At 46.9% G+C, this 16434-nt stretch overlaps 1 protein-coding gene across 3 annotated transcripts; it reads right to left on the bottom strand.

Annotated features, from left to right (window-relative positions):
• Nucleotides 1–10980: 10980 nt before the first annotated feature.
• On the bottom strand, nucleotides 10981–15660 carry LOC115317407 (gastrula zinc finger protein XlCGF49.1). 3 transcript variants are annotated; one of them, XM_042290700.1, is made up of 4 exons: nucleotides 15164–15660; nucleotides 14130–14158; nucleotides 12696–12848; nucleotides 10981–11995 (listed from the first exon to the last, which is right to left on the bottom strand). In XM_042290700.1, the coding sequence occupies exons 3-4, from the start codon at nucleotides 12697–12699 to the stop codon at nucleotides 11469–11471; spliced, it is 531 nt and encodes a 176-aa protein (XP_042146634.1). In that variant the 5' UTR covers nucleotides 12700–12848; nucleotides 14130–14158; nucleotides 15164–15660; the 3' UTR covers nucleotides 10981–11468. The 3 variants fall into 3 exon arrangements, with proteins under 3 accessions (XP_042146634.1, XP_042146635.1, XP_040079722.1); XM_042290701.1 differs by lacking the exon at nucleotides 14130–14158 and having other exon boundaries at nucleotides 15168–15660; XM_040223788.3 differs by having other exon boundaries at nucleotides 14130–15660.
• Between the last annotated feature and the right edge of the window lie 774 nt (nucleotides 15661–16434).

Consider the following 16434-nt stretch of genomic DNA (forward strand, 5'->3'; position numbering starts at 1 on the left):
CGATCGGATTCAGCGCGGCTCGTGGCCGAAGTGGGCAACTTTGGGAAGACCTAACGATTAGACACGATCTTCGCGTCAGTTCGGCAAGGCACTCGGAGGTTCGAGATCGGGTCCAATGATCGCTGCTGCGGCCGTCTCAAAGTTGCGAAAATCCCGCATACACCCACAGGGCAATCAAGTGCCCTGTGGGTGGTATACAGCTAGTGTTTATTCTTTTAGGCTTTTTTCAATAGAAAAAAAAAAAAGATGGGAAAGCTACACTAATGCGATTTGCGCAGGATATGGCCTGGGGGAGGGGGGCGTGAAGGGGGGGGGGGGGGGGGGGGGGGAAGCAGCGGACGGATTTGCGTGCGGGCCCGCCTTTCTTTAGACGCATGCCCCCTAGTACAACACTTGAACTTTTCAAAATAAACTAAATGTGTCGACAAACTTTTTGATTATTGAATATAATCATATTGTTATAATTAGAGACTTGATGAGCGTCAACGAAAAGCACTAAATCAGTAAATTTTAGAGCTTTGGAGCGTGTGGGAAGCGCGGTGGTGCGCCGAAGTTACACACTCGTGCAACACGCTCAAGGATGGCGAAGCCGAAATCGCGGATGATAAGATTATCTGTTACTGAAAGAATAAACACAGGTACGGACAAGACAACAAAATCTTTCGAGAGATGCTAAACCGAAATTTGGATTTCGCAAAATAAGGCCGCAGAAGCGTTGAACGGGACGCTACAAACTCCGAAACATCGCTCATACGGCGATATCCCAAACGGACGGCCGTATTTCTGAAAAAGAAGGGTGCGATCAAGCGAGGACTATAACATCACGATTCTCCTGGAACAGTTGAGAATGAGGGGAAGAGGCCTTGCTTCTCTCTTTTTTGCTTCGGTTCACCTGCTCGACGGGACAAACACGGACAAAGCGGAGAGGGAATGAGAATCGTGACGTGACACGTCTCGGGCCTCGTCGGCCGTGTTCAATCGCGCACTTCTTTTCCAAAAATACGGCCAAACGTTAAAGGGGCGGTGAGAGATTTTCGGACTTTGGCCAATTAACTGCGGAAATTATTCTGTGTCACCTATGTAACCAAGAACAGAAAACAGTATTTTCTTGCAAGCGCTAATTTTTATTAAAACGAAAATGGAAGGTCAAAGTGCCTCTCAACTCTCCACGTTGCCTTTCGCAGTGATGTGATTGGCCTAAGCCGTTTTGGAGCACCTTTTGGAGCAGCCCAAACACTGTTTTGGAGCAGCATAAGTGGCTTTTGGAGAAGCCAGAACAGTGTTTTGCAGCAGCATAAGTGGTTTTTGGAGCAACCAAAAGAGTGTTTTGGAGCAGTATAAGTGGCTTTTGGAGCAGCCAAAACAGTGTTTTAGAGCAGAAAAAGTGTTTTTTGGAGCAGATATTTTTCGAAAAATAAAGAACAAATATTCGTTTTAAGTGCTGGACAAAGGAAGGGCACTTTGCTCGACGCAATAAACAAATTATGGTCGAGTTAGACCACCTGGGAGTCTTTCCACATGTAACTGAAATGCCAATGACATGACACATTTTGCAATGCTTCAGTTAAATGGTACAAATATATGTACCCGCTAGAGATAAATAAAAACCAAACTGCACATATAAAATTTATTTGAAAATGACCAGCTCAGTAGTAAATATCGCACCATTAGGTTTACTAGGTATATGATATAATAAATGAAAGCAGCCTCCAAATCATGAAACACGTAACTACTGCAGTGCAATGCGAAATCGTATACACAAGACAAAGGTGCATTACGACTAGCGGGTACTCTTCTTTTTGCTTTTCTAAACTTTCTGCAAGGCTGCTGCAAGCCTCGCTTTGCCTTCGGCTAGTAATGAATGTCCACTTTCAATTTCTCCAAAGAGATATTAAGCCGTCCCACAAGCGTACAGTGATGTAGGCGTGGCCGAGCAATTCCGAAAAATCGCTTGCCACCTTTTTACTGTTTCCCGACGTACAAGATTTTCGTCAAAAGTAAGCAAATGCCAACGTAAAAAAAAAAAAAATGGATTGCCAACGATCGGCTCGAGCCCCTGTCGTGCAATCATGTTCACATGCACATGAGAGAAACTTCGGCAGGCTTGCAGTTGCACGTGCTTAGTTGCGCGAGCGGAGACAACGGCTGTTCAATCGAAACCGAAACCACACCACTCCGCTCAGAGTGGTGTGGTTTCGGTTCCCGACAGTGTCTAGAGCATTCCATTTAGCGCTCTCTGGGCGGGACCACTTTGTTCGACCGCAGCGCCCTCTCCACACATCCGGGAAGTTCAGCGGGTTCGGCGGGGTAAAACGAGAGAAAGGGCACGCGCCCGACTCCGCTAGCAGACGACAAACCGGGAGGTTGCGGTTCTCCATTTTTGGGCTGTATCGGCGGGCTCTACCGAACATCGAACTCTCGCTCGTGGCTGCCGTTGTGAAGTAGTTCGCGTTCTTAGAATAGTTGTGGCTACTCCAAAATTAGCCTATTGCTCTCTGTTCTACTTCGGTAAATGATCAACTGGCATATTTTTTTTCCGTTACTTAAATAGCCGTTGAGTCAGCCGGCAGTACTACCCTCAACTACTGCTTGTATTGCGGCAGGAGAGCACGTTTTATTTATTATTTCAGACTTCCACTCATGGCCGCTAAAGGCCTACACCAGTACGAACTTCTGTATAGTAAAAAAGGTACAGCAACCGGATTTACTTTTCGCCAAAGAGACCGGCCAATCTGACACAGTTTTCCCTATATATATATATATATTTTATTTGCACGCAGGTAACAGCGCAATTGGACCCCGTGAGTCTTTTTATCTAGCATAATATTACACGACAACTGGCATACCAAAATCTGCGTATCTGCGCTTGAAAGTTCCAAAATGACGCGATTTTAAACAGAGTTTGCACGCCAGCCGGACGCTAGCTACCGCCCACTCGGCGGAGCGGACGTCATGCGGGGTGAGAGGGGGAGTGCACTTCTTTTTTCTCTTTTACCCTTTCTGCTGTGACCCTAATGGAACGGTCTATACACGTTTGCAAGTCCAATCTCAGGGCGCCGCCATCTTCCTCAGTGGGGTGCGCTCTCGGGAGCGGCCATAATCCGATTACGACGCCTTAGCAAGGCTTCGTAATCGGATTATGACTGGTCCAAGCGCACCCCAGACAGGCAAAATGGCAGCGCCCTGAAGCCGGACTTGCAAACGTGTATAGACCATTCCATTTAGCGCTCTCTGGGCGGCACCATTTTGTTTGACCGCAGCGCCCTCTCCACACATCCGGGAAGTTCAGCGGGTTCGGCGGGCTAAAACGAGAGAGAGGGCACGCGCCCGACTCCGCTAGCAGACGACAAACCGGGAGGTTGCCGTTCTCCATCTTTGGGCTGTATCGGCGGGCAGTACGGAACGTCGAACTCGCGCTCGTGGCTGCCGTTGTGAAGTGGTTCGCGTTCTTAGAATAGTTGTGGCTACTCCAAAATCAGCCTATAGCTCTCTGTTGTTCTATTTCTCTAAATTATCAACTAGCATATCCTTTTTCCGTTACTTAAATAGCAGTTGAGTCAGCCGGCAGTACTACCCTCAACTACTGCGTGTAATGCGGCAGGAGAGCACGTTTTATTTATTATTTCAGACTTCCAGTCATGGTCGCTAAAGGCCTACACCAGCACGAACTTCGTATAGTAAAGAAGGTTCAGCAACCGGATTTATTTTTAGCCGGAGAGACCGGCCAATCTGACACAGTTTTCCCTGTTTTTTTTTGTTTTTTTTATTTGCACGCAAGTAACAGCGCAACAGGACCCTGTGAGTCTTTTTATCTAGCATAATATTACACGACAACTGGCATAGCAAAATCTGCGCATCTGCGCTTGAAAGTTCCAAAATGACGCGATTTTAAACAGAGTTTGCACGCCAGCCGGACGCTACATACAGCCCACTCGGAGGAGCGGACGACATGCGGGGTGAGAGGGGGAGTGCATTTTTTTCTCTTTTACCCTCTCTGCTATGACCCTAATGGAACGGTCTATACAAAATGTAACTGTCCAGCATACGACTAAAACAGTCCAGCGGCACGTGCTTGCCAGGCCGGCAGGGGAGGTACAACCTAAACACACAGGAAAAAGAACCTGAGCATAACGATGGAGGACATCGCGAGCCAAGTTCGAAACGTTCTTGGAGCGCTTTGTGAAACGACTGAACGCGAGACAAACAAGCGCGCTGTGCGGGTTCAGCGTGCAGACATTGCCTTCTTTGCTTAACTCACTCCTCTTCAACGTTCTTTCGCGGCAGATTTTTCGCGTACGTTTCACGTTTCAGAAAGCCCATCGAGAGAAACCTAGGTAGTGAATACTTCGACACAGAAGTCTTTGAGTTAAAGAGGGATTTCTGTAGTACTAGTAGCGTATGATTTAAACAAGAACAATAATGTTGAGCATGCGGCGGTCCTTACGTTTCAGTTTAGAAAGCGCTATATTGGCAGCGACGTGGGGACAGCAACACCCGACGTCGCGTGACGACGGTGACTGGTAGGCAGGGACCAAATCTGGTTTTCCCACGGCCGTTGCGTTTAGGAGCGAGTGCTTCAGCTCACAAAGTAACTCCTACCACGCAAAAACGTGGCTTCGTTTCACAGCATAACGGCATGGCTGGTACCCGGCACGCTAGCGCCGGAGCGCCCGCACACACCCGCGTCTATCGTTGAAACATTTTTAAAAAGACGCGAGACGAGACCCACGAGACGACGAGAGTGCGAAACGCAAGACGGCGGGAAAACTATGCAAGACCGGATGGATCATTGATGCAGGTTACTTTAGTTTCGGTTTTGAAAGACGACCGAAATCGGTCCTTTGGCGCAGGCTTGGCGCAGATTACCCATATTTTGGCAAAATGTAGCAGGATGTAGCAGGGTTAGCCCCTTGGCGCAGTTTGGCGCAATTGGCGCAGCAATCACATCACTGCTTTCGAGTGACGTACTCTGGGGGATCACGTGGTATCTCCTTGGGTTCTCTCTTCAGAGACCCCAGCCGCTTCCTCCACGATTGTCTATTTTTAAAAGATTAGCACCGTCGAAGGTCGCGGCGAGCGATAGACCAAAAAGACGGTTCGCCACGGGGCTGACGGCGACTGTAGCAGCGATGGAGGGGGTCAGGTTTTGTTGACTTCCGCGTATCCCCCAAAGACGCTGTCATTGTAGTTCCCGTATCCACCATATATATAAACTGCCAATTTTTTCATCATTAAAATAGTCGCGCTGTCTTTTTAAACCACTGACACACTGCTTTTACGTCATACAAAAGGGAGTCTGCATAGAGATTCGAACGCAAGTCACCGCGCCGAGCTTCGAATGCCGCATGGCAATGATCAGGTGAAGGCGGTGGCGTCACTAGGGTCAACGGCACCCGGGGCGGTAACCAGGCCAGACTGTTATGCATTTTTGTCGTTTCAAAAAGTGAGCGAAGCACCCGCCATACGTACGAACGCTGAGGATCGTACCGGCCAGAAGAAACTTCTCTTCGAGAAAACGCACCCGAAAACTGGTGCGTTTTCAATCTGAGAAACGACAACTTTTATTTCCGGGCTTGACTGATGAGGCTGGGCTTCGCGGAACCCAAAGGGTCCGCAGACGCCCATTTGAGAAACTGTTCTAGCGCAACCGCTAGCACAAAGGTGCACTGCTGCAAAGCGAGATAGGCAGGAATGCGATCTACGTACCTGCAGGTAGTGCTTCCCCGCAGTGCACAAGCTCTCGATGCGACAATAGCCGCCAAAATGAAAAATGTTGACGAACTTCAAAAGATCTTCCCTTTTAAGTAAAAGGCCTAAAAAGGGGCCATAAAATTAATTTTGGGCTATGATAAATAATTTTAGATTGGAATCTTACTAATCACGCATCGTTTAGTGCAATGGTTCTCAGCATTGGTGTTTCGACCCCTTGTGGATCGGCGGAGATGATGGAGGACCCCGTTCCTGGTGTGGGGAAGGGAAAGTATAGGTTAATTATGATTGTGATTTAATAAATGGATTTAACTAAGGGCTAGTATGAAGTAAACTTCTCTTATTGACATATACAGGAAAAAACGCACCCGAAAATTGGAAAGTTTCTTCTCAATCTGAAAAAAAGACAACTTTTATTGCCGGGCTTGACTGATGAGGTTGAGCTTCGCGGACCCCCATTTGTCGACGACTGGTTTAGTGGGCCAAAAGAAAGAGGGTACAAAGTCAAAAGCCTGCATCTTGTACCTCCTTCAACAGCTTTTCGCCTTGTTACTCGGATGCATCTGCGGCACCCAAAGTACGACAGCCTAGCCCAGTTCACCAATTGGACACGAACACTGCATCATTCGGACGTACGCACTCATCAACAATCAATCTTTTGACGAATATTTGGACTCGCGTTATCATCGTTTGCGAATGACGTTCTATGGTGGGCTGAGAAAGGACGGTGGAAGCTTGGAGTCATCGTACCAGCGCCCAAGCACGTCACTACCGCCGGAGGATTAAAGCCCCCCTCCTGGGAAAAGTGGCGCTCTTCATTGTTGTAGAAATGCTCGAGGCACGTGCCGCGCGCCACTTCTGGGAAATTCATGACGTCTGAAATCTAGCTCAATGCTGCGCTGTGCTGCCATGATCTTACCCAAGAGCTGCACATTGCACGTGCGTCGACGCACTTTACGCTTCTTTTGAAACCAGAAGGGGCTTTAGGGAAAAGTTGCGCCATGTGCCGCGCGCCACGTCTGGGAAGAACATGGAGGCTGAAATCTAGCTCAGTGCTGCGCTGTGCGGCCATGATCTTCCCAAGGGCTGCACGTTGCGCGTGCTTCGTGAATAGACACACATTGCGCTACTTTTGAAACATGAAGGGGCTCTAGGAGGATCGGTGGCCGAGCGGTCTAGCGCACACCAGCTCGGAGCACGTGGAGCGAAAACTCGCGCTGCAGAACCCCTGGGATCAAGAAGGTTCGAAGTACTATGAGGGAGCACGTTGCAATAGGGAGTATTCACTGGCGGCCATATCCGTGTGCGCTGCTACTGAGCGCGTGCTGACGGCGAGCTTCTGCAGTCCTTTCGGAACGTGCATTTAGCACCATCAAGGTTACCGGTCTTAGCAGGCTATTAATGTGAGCTCGTTCTGAGCATGCACTCTAAACATCGCCCTCAAATATAGACGCTTTACACACGCGCCAGATTGAGCCGCCATAGCTGCCCTTCTCTTGTCTTACCGAGATGCCGAGCCACTGAAGCGGGCGTTGACGGGTCTTCACAAGGGCCTATGCTATGCACAATAACACAGTAGCATCTAAAATTGCAATAACCCGTCCTACTGTGGTAACGATGAAGTGAAGCGAACGGAATAAGAGGGAACAAAAACTGAAGGTCAGTTATGGCGGCGCCCATGCACAGCTGCTGTAAAGCGTCTATAGCGTCCAGTGAATAACTCCTATATTGGTGAAGCCTAGTCATAAAAAGTATAAACGATGTTGTGGCCAACATGACCGCAGATCTCTCTGGCAGTTGGTGCGCGTGACATGTCACGTGTGAGATGGATGGTTGATTGTAGAAGGATTCCTTGCAGGCTTGCGCCCGCTCCGTCCGGTAGGTTTTATCAGGTCGAAAGCTAGACCGCGCTGTATTCTAGTACGCCATAGCTAGACGAAGGCTAGCTACGGTCACGTGATGTGGTCACGTTGGGCTGGACAAGTGAGGAGAGTAAGGAGGAAAATAAGAAAGAGGCGCCGCGTCAAGGGAGCATGACTTGTGGAGACTACGCAGCTGGCGTCATGCCCTCTCCTACCCTCCTACCCTCCTTGCCTGGGATCAATCTCCACCCCTGCCCGCGTTTCTATCTGGATGAACATCGAACCGGCGTGCGGTCGTGTATCACTACTGCGGGGCGCACGTTAAAGACCCCAGGCTAGCGTGATTTCACAATTCGCTTTTGAGTTGGGGAGGAAAGTGAAGGAGGAAGTAGTTAAAAAATCATCTCATGGGCCCTTAAAGAATTCGCATGCTTATCGTAACAAATAGCAGTGTGGCGATGTCCAGGCTGTCTTAAAGGGGCCCTGCAATCACATTTAAACGTCGACCTTTTTCGCGGTTTCCACGTCTCTTGGGGTTCGGGAAAGCCAGCGGGCACGCAGAGACTGAGTAACTAAATATCAGTGCGTCATATTTTATCCGGACGACGCGGAAACTTCCTCCACCTACGGGGGCGACCCGCGGTGCCGAAAGCGCGCGATATGTGACGTCTTTGGTCCTGGGCTTGCTACTGGTCAGAGTCGTTAAAAGCTTCTTAGTCGAACCGTTTCAATTATTTATAAAAGTAGTTTTTATTCAGTATTTTAGATCAGAAAAGAAACAAATGCAGTTTAGAAAGTACGAAAACAAGAAATGACACGTCGACATACCTGCCACCAAGCGGCGGAAAAGGCGGCGCATACTAGAAAGGTGTAGTGGAATCAGGCACTGACAAGCGGCGAGCGTAGAAAGGTCCCGGATGTACGCGGCGGCGCTGCGATCGTGTGGACCGGAGGATCCGACCGGTTCCGAGCGCTACGAACGCCTTCGGCGGTTAGCTTTGGCTTGCGGTTTGGCAGTTTCGCGGTACGGCAGCGCTAAGTGGCTCCCGTTCTGAAATGATCTTTACCCCGTGTTTGCTGTCGTTTGTGGCCAATAAAGTGCCAAGCCGAATTAGTGTTTAATCGCGCAGCAAATGCAATGCGAGCCGCCCTGACTACCCGCTTCATACAGCCTACCCAGAACGTGCTTTAGTGGCGCCCTCTCGAGCCGTCGACACGGAGTGCGGCAGCCGTGAGCGCTCGCTGAGCTCACTACCCCTCCTCTAGTTCACTGCCACTCAAGCGACCAAGGACGTCTTGAAGGAGGTTATTAATGCGAAAGCATTAACTGTCCCAATGGAGCGAGCCGACGTCATCAGTTAGAAGCGCAAAAACGGCACCTAGTTTTCCTGATCCCAAAGGTCCCATTGGCTGGCGCGCGATGACGAGGCTCCCATTGGCCGCTGCACGCGTCAGTTTCGCCGCAACCCCATGCCACTACGTGCCTCGGACACGTTGGCGCACGCTCGGAGGCTTCTGTTCGTCTCGCCGCCGACTAACATGCCGTCACCTCCATCATCCACATCGTCGGTGGTGCTTCTGCTTGTCTCGCCGCCGAGGAGCATGGCGCCGTGTCTAGCATCCACATTAGGGAGTTTTAGCGAGTCGTTTTTCAAGCGCACGGTTCGGAAATCACGAACGGTACAGCTAGTCCGTTCCGTGAAACCGTACGTCAAATTTGACATACTTTAGCGAATCGTGAAAGTGGCGCGACCGCGTAAACGATGATGATGTTCCTGCTTAACGGTGGCGCCATCTTCTAGTAAACATGTGAAACATTCTGCAACGTGTAAATCCGTGCCGACGGTGGCGGACACCGTGGTGGCGGCTCGTGTTTCCGGCGTACGACTGATGTAAACAAGACGGCCGACGTAACATTTGCCGGTCGGAATTTCAAGAACTGCAAAGCTAGATAGAGTAAAAAGTGTCTGAACGACCGTAAAGGTATGTGGTGTGTCTCCGTCATCTCGAACTTGAACGATCGTTCACGTTGTGTGCCGTCGAACCAAAGCATTTCGTCTGCTCGCGGTTGCTACGGCAGCTAGTCTGCCCGCAGATCGCAAAAATTTCCCAGCATGCGCAGTTTACAGTATTCACGATCGCTTACCATTGTGAGTAGCCCTCGAAATGATTTGGTTCAACTCTCAAATGAAGCAGACTAACAGGACGGCAAATCGCCTCCCGCTGTCCTAAGCCTAACGCTCGGCTGGGTCGGCGAAGGCGGTCGCCGAACCGACCGCCATCTTTTTTTTTACCCGAGTCGTGAACGGTGCTGGCTGCGTTGCGGTGACGACTCCAGCGGCCGGAATGGGAGAAACGAACCAGAAGAGCCTCCCGACTCCCCGAACGACTCGCGCGCGCATGCGCAGTGGCGTCTCGGATGCGTTCGAGGGCGAACCGTTCGTGTGGAAACGACCTGCTAAAACTCCCTATTGTCGCCGGTGCTTTTGCCACAACTCGAAAACTTTACTCGCGCCACAAACCTCCGCGGATCACTCCGCGACGTTCCATTGGACATTCATACTTTCGCATTCACAACTCATAAGAAGTGCTTAGGTGTCTCCGACTTTTTTTTTTTTTTTGCTTTGTTTTGTAATTTTAATTTGTCTATAACTTTTAAAATAAAGCGAAATTCGAGAAAAGTATATATTTATTTATTTACAGAATACCTACATCGCCTCGTGGGCATTATCGTAGGGGGGGATCACGAAATAACAAATAACAGTGATTTTCACAAACAAGAAAAAAATACATCATTGTCTGAGATACTGACCAGCTCCTGTTGCAGCAGGTTCCAGTCTTTGATTGTTTGAACAAAAAAAGAACTACCAAAATTGTTTGTTTTATAACAGTACTCAAAAACCTTTTCAGAGTTATCGAACCGCGCTGACATGTAACTTGGTTTATACAAATACTCATTTCTATCAATGCCAGTTTCATTATAATAAATCCGATGAAAAAACTTCAACCTTAACTTATACCTTCTAGTGTTTAATGATTCCCATCCCAGCATGGCTTTTATTTCAGAGATACTTGCATTAAGTTACTACGTTTAGTGCGCTCATGAGCGGTGCAAATTAAAAACGAGTAAATTAAGTCCTTGCAGGATTAATGTTCCAAAGCAAAAATTATCCATATAATAAAAAGATGTAGATGCAAATTTTACAACGTTGGGCAAATGGCACCAGAATACTAAGCACTTTCGCAGAATATTGATGCAAATGGTCCAGCCGTGACATCACCAAAATATACTCCCATTGCCTGCTGGCAAAGATCAAGTGCAAGGAAGGTTGAAACCAAAGTCCCTTGGTATAGCTCGTTGCTTGTAGAATGCTCATCAACACTAGCGAGGCAGTAAGGTAATGCCTTGTAGCTAGGTAAGTAGTTTATTTGTGATTCACTGAATCCACGAAGAACGGAAGAGTAACTGAAATATTTCATTTTACAACCACAGGAACAGAATTCAACCTAGAGCAAAGTGGAAGAATTAGGTTGAAAGGCATGGAAATCCACAGAACTTCGGAGGAATCACTTTTCAAAATTTTGTCACGAAAATCCATACATAGGATTCAATGTGCCTTAATAAACTCCAATGCTCCTCATCCACTCCAAACAATACGTCATAAAACAAAAATCATACCAAAGGTAAAAGCTGCTGAACTGTATTAAATAAGACCATTCAAAAACAAGAAAATGCTACTTAGCAGTATTGCAGCTATTGCCTAACTTCAACTGATAATGTTTAGAACTGATGAATATGCCTGTGAACAAACAAAATGCAGGCTTTGAAGCACACAAAACATAAAAAAAAAACGATTCCACAAAAACGACCTCAAGATATTGCATGGCGCAGATTCCTCATCCATGCACTTCTTTCCAATGGCTACTTAAACGGGCAATGTCTTTAAATGTTTTTCCACAGACTTCACACTTGTAAGGCCGCTCCTCACTGTGGGATCTTTCATGACGCAACAAGTTGGATTTATGTGGAAATCCTTTTCCACAGGTGCCACACTGGTATGGTTTCTCGCCCGTATGGAGTCTTTTGTGCAAAACCAAGTTACCTTTTACTGCGAACGCCTTCTGGCAAACCTCGCAACGAAATGGTTTCTCCCCCGTGTGAATCCTCATGTGAGCTTGCAAAGTAGTAATTAAGGCAAATGCTCTCTGGCAGACAGAGCAGTGGAAAGGCTTCTCTCCTGTGTGTGTCCTTTTGTGCCCTGTGATATGACCTAGATGACTAGTGGAGTAAGGGCAGAACTCGCACTGGAACACACCCTTATGTCGTGGCTGCGTCCAGAGTTGCGACTCAACCAGTTTGCCTCTAGGGGAAAAGAAGTCGTTCTCGCTGTCCCCATCGTCCCGGAAGGCTGCTTCGGCCGGCACTGTTCGGGAGACCCGAGAAACAAGACAAGGAGAGTCAACCACAGAGAAAGTCCAATGCCAACACCCAAGCATTAGACAAGCTTGGCAAATCTGCACTGCTTTAAACTAGCACGCAAAAACAAGCTCATCACCTCTTCATTTAAAAAAAAAACAAAACAAAAAACTTGTCAAATAACAAGAAAAAAAAACTCATCAAATAACAATTTAACAAATAACAATAACAATTGAAAAAGTTATGAGCACAGCCCATTCATGCAAATAATTTTCATGTGCACTTTATCTTTCGATGAATCAGCTCATCTCGCATCCTAATAGCCGTAAGCAACAATAAGAGAGCCTAATTTCTGGATTTGGGAATTGGTATGAAAGATAAGGCTGCAGTGAAGGCACCATGCAGTCTCCGAAGTCTGTCCATTGTAATAATGTTCTACAAAATGTCACTGTAGAGTCAATGTCACTGCACATCATTGAAAAATCACACTTTACTAGTATGCAAGCACTGCTACCAGTGGAAGAATGGGGTTAAAAAACCGCAATTGCCGACATCTTGTAGTCTCAAACACCAGGCAAGAGCAAGTGACGCAAGACAACCGCATCACACTGGTCTTGTTTGCACAAATGGGGTGGTGATGAATGCAATCAGGTGGGCTGACTCCTAGTGCTCATCTAAAACACTGCGATCCATTTGAATAGACATACTCATTTTGATTCAAGGATGCTGGATAAATACAAGCAAGACGAATGCACAGAGAATGCATGCTCCATAAAGTTGAGTCTGCCAGTGGGAAGGACCCTTTCTGCAAAGTAACAGTGTGCCACTTGCCGCGTCCTCCGATGGTTGCCAGAGTCGACCTGCAAGGTTAAGAATAGAATAATGTGCAAATATACTGCCGCTAGTGTGAGGTAAGCAGTCAACCGCTTTTTACACTCCAAACATGGCACACTGACATTAACACCAAAGGCCGTAAAAAGAAAATCGGTAACAGGAGTTCTCAGAAAACGAAAGTCACAAGTAAAACAAACAGGACCAGTATATGACTGGACTCTTTACTGGTCAATCAAGTACGCCTTTTACTTCATGCTCTTCCTTGATTTCAGGAAATTGTAATTCTTAAATGGGGTTGAGGTGGGGTGTACTTTAGTCGGCTCCCACGGTACAAATACTGAATTCTTTTTTACCTAAAGGCCAACCTACAGATTCTTCTTCTGCCGGGCAGAAGACCGGATTCCAGTTTTCATCTCTCCGTTTTTCGCACTCTTCTCTCCTCCTCTCTACACAGGAGCGGGTATCTGAGCTACTCCCCGCAGAGAGGAGCAACTCTCCCTCTTTCTCAAACGGAAAGGAGGAATGGCGAAAAAGTTTCCTCCTTTCAGCTTGTTGGTTGGCCTTTAAGCAGAGTACAGTTTAGAAAGTATTAGAGATTGACAACTGCACGAAAACGATTTATCAATGTAAACAAAACAATAAATAACAACATAAATTTCATTTTTCAGAGAAAAAGCTGGAAATTGAATGTCCCATATTCAAGTACTTTAAAATCTCCGAAATCACGGGAAAACTTCTCAGTTTATGTAACACCGTTCGGTAAGACAATTTTTACAAGTATCTATACAAAAAAAGCCTATGAAAAAGGGGGGGGGGGGGGCTGCAGAAAAAAATATCTGGATTCAAAAATTTATTTGACATTTTCAAGCAAGTCTTTAAAAAACCGCCCAGCAATGTTCTCTTGCGTGCATCACCTGACACTGTAGTTACACCTGGGGCGCTGTAATAGATCCTTTTACGAAGTAGCACACACCCTCAAGCAATGTACATGAAGAATGTGTAAAACCTTTGGGTCAGCATTTGCAAAAGGGCCCAAGCAACACATTTGTGTTTACAAATACAATAGCAACACACTTTACAGTCCTATTTGTCACATCAACCACATTAAGGCAGAGGTTTTATGAAGTGCCAACTTTTATACAGTAGGCTTGCGATAAACATACTCAGATATTTCATAGTTGTGCATAGCATAAATCAAACAAATTTCAAGATTTTGGTTGTACAGTCGAGCCGGCTTACAACGAACCCTTCCACGACACAAAATACGTTCGCTAAAACAGAAGTTCGTTTAGAAGAAAAGGCCTCACAGCTGAAATAGCAGGAGCATTGCGAGGCCCTGTAAGAGAAAATACAAAGCAAACTCACTAGAGCTTCGTGCTCCATCCCAAGTGAAAATATGAAGTGGTATTTCAAGTGGTACCACTTGCAAGCTAAGAGGTGCCACTTGGACTTCAGGTAGTACCACTTAGGTTGCAAATGGTGGGTGCAACATAAGCTTCAAGTGGTACCACTTGGGTTGCAAATGGCATCACTTGGTTTGCAAATTCACATCTCTAATAAAATAACTGCAAGATGTTGCTCCAAGTTCAATCTACAAAAAGTTTCAGTTGTCTTAAATATGTTGCTTTTAGTTACAAAAAGCCAAGAGCAGACAATAAATGTAAAGATTTTTCAAGAAAAAGTGATACCTCCACACTTATTTGAGATCACTATGCAATTAAAATATTCTGACATGATTTCACACATGTATACAGCATAATAAAGGTCTATGCATATTACTATGCTACATTTTGTATAAGTACAATATTCTCAAAACATGGGAGAACAAATTTTTCATACGAGATTAACTAAGCTAGCCATTAGAACTTTTGGAAATATGTTCCTGCAAAGTAATGCACTTCCTGGAGTTTTTTTTTAAATTGAAAAATTTGCAATAAGATGAGTAGTTAACAGTTTACACATAGACTCTCCGAAGCCTAGACCCAGTCTAAGACCAGCCATGACGGTCGCACAACTCAGCAAAAATTACACTGCCGTCCATTTTCAAAAGCACGCACGGACGCACAGCTCCGGTAAGTAGATATAACCGCCTTGAAGAGGTCTTCCACGAAAGTTTGAGGTGATCAACATTTTGTATGCTCTCAATTTCATACACATAAGAGAGGGCAAACACCCTAAGGCCCAATCAGCTCTCTGAACACACAGTATATGCTCTATTTTGGCATACTCATCCCCTACTTTCACAGCTGTAGAATCCTGTTTAAAGGGGGTCTTGTGCTATTCACCTGTGGATTGCACATCCACCCACACGCACATGACTGTATTCTTGAATATTATGCACGGACCCCAGGTCCTCTTGGAGTAGAACTCTCACATCCTCGAGTGGTGTTCTGGCCTTCCCGAGAAGCTCCACTCCAGTCTTCCTCTTCCTTGCCTTATGAGAGCAAAGCTTTCTCACTTCTGAAGCCACGGACTCCAGTTGGCGGAAGTTGCCCTGGAAAAATATGCAGGAAAGAATCTGAAAAAGGATGCTTTCGCTGAAGACACCAGCTTGAGTAAATGCCTTTCCTACTCTTGAACTCAAAAGCACGAAAGCGCCCAAAGCAGTCCATGAAGGAGCACACTCTTTGGTATATGCAGCAATGTATGCACATGCGACGTCATCTGGGCATTGCCATATAGGCACTGCATGCAAATGACAAACTTGGTAATCTTCACCGTGTTTTCACCAGCATCCTCCTTCATTACAAGACTCTTCATGAGACTGTGCAATGCCGACGTTAGCAGCGCGAAGTGCACCAGGTACTCTGCTGGCAGAATTAACTTCAGGCAGGGTAGGCAGTACAGCTGCAACGGAAAAAGAATAACACAAGTGACTGACGACCGGAGCAGCAAAATCACGATACGCGGCGCTATTGTTCCCGAGCGCGCCGATAACGAGAGTGCCAGTCACGTTCCATGTCTTAACGCGGGGGTGGCTATCAGAAAGCAGCCCATCCTAAAACCTTAAAACCCGGATATTTAAAGCTATATTATCCCTCAATTTTCTGCCGGCCGCCCCCGCGTTGAGATATGGAACGTGACTGCACTCTCGATCGCTATCGGCGCGATCGGGAGCAATAGCGCCGCGTGTCGCGATTTTGCCACTCCGGTGATCGCTCACTTGTGCTACTCTTTTTCCGTTGCACCTGTACATAGTACACCAGCCATGATTCCCATTCGACTGCTTTCCAGTACTTCCTGGAGACTTGATTTACCGTGGTGGCCGGTGGAAACATTAGTGAGGCTTTTGGCTCAAAAGTCTCATGTTGACTTCCGCTGCTGTCCCCGGGGGCTCCAATGCAGTAGTCCTTTCCAACATCACCAAACCACAGGTCAGCGAGCTGACGCACAACACCAAGCAGGGACCAATGCACGTAATTGTGTCGAAAGTTCCACACAATATCGAACCCTGGAATGTTCACAAGGGGAGATGGTTCATTAACACCATAGACAGTCTGCTTTGTCAATGCAGCGGTCGTCATGTCTGCTAACATCAAAACCTTGCCTCAATCATCATTGACCGTGCCAAATGTCACAGGGTACTTGAGGCAGCCATCAACAAAGGCTCAA

This window comes from Ixodes scapularis, unplaced genomic scaffold (assembly GCF_016920785.2).
Source record: "Ixodes scapularis isolate PalLabHiFi unplaced genomic scaffold, ASM1692078v2 PGA_scaffold1__304_contigs__length_218370807, whole genome shotgun sequence".
In the NCBI taxonomy this organism is placed as follows: Eukaryota; Metazoa; Arthropoda; class Arachnida; order Ixodida; family Ixodidae; genus Ixodes; species Ixodes scapularis.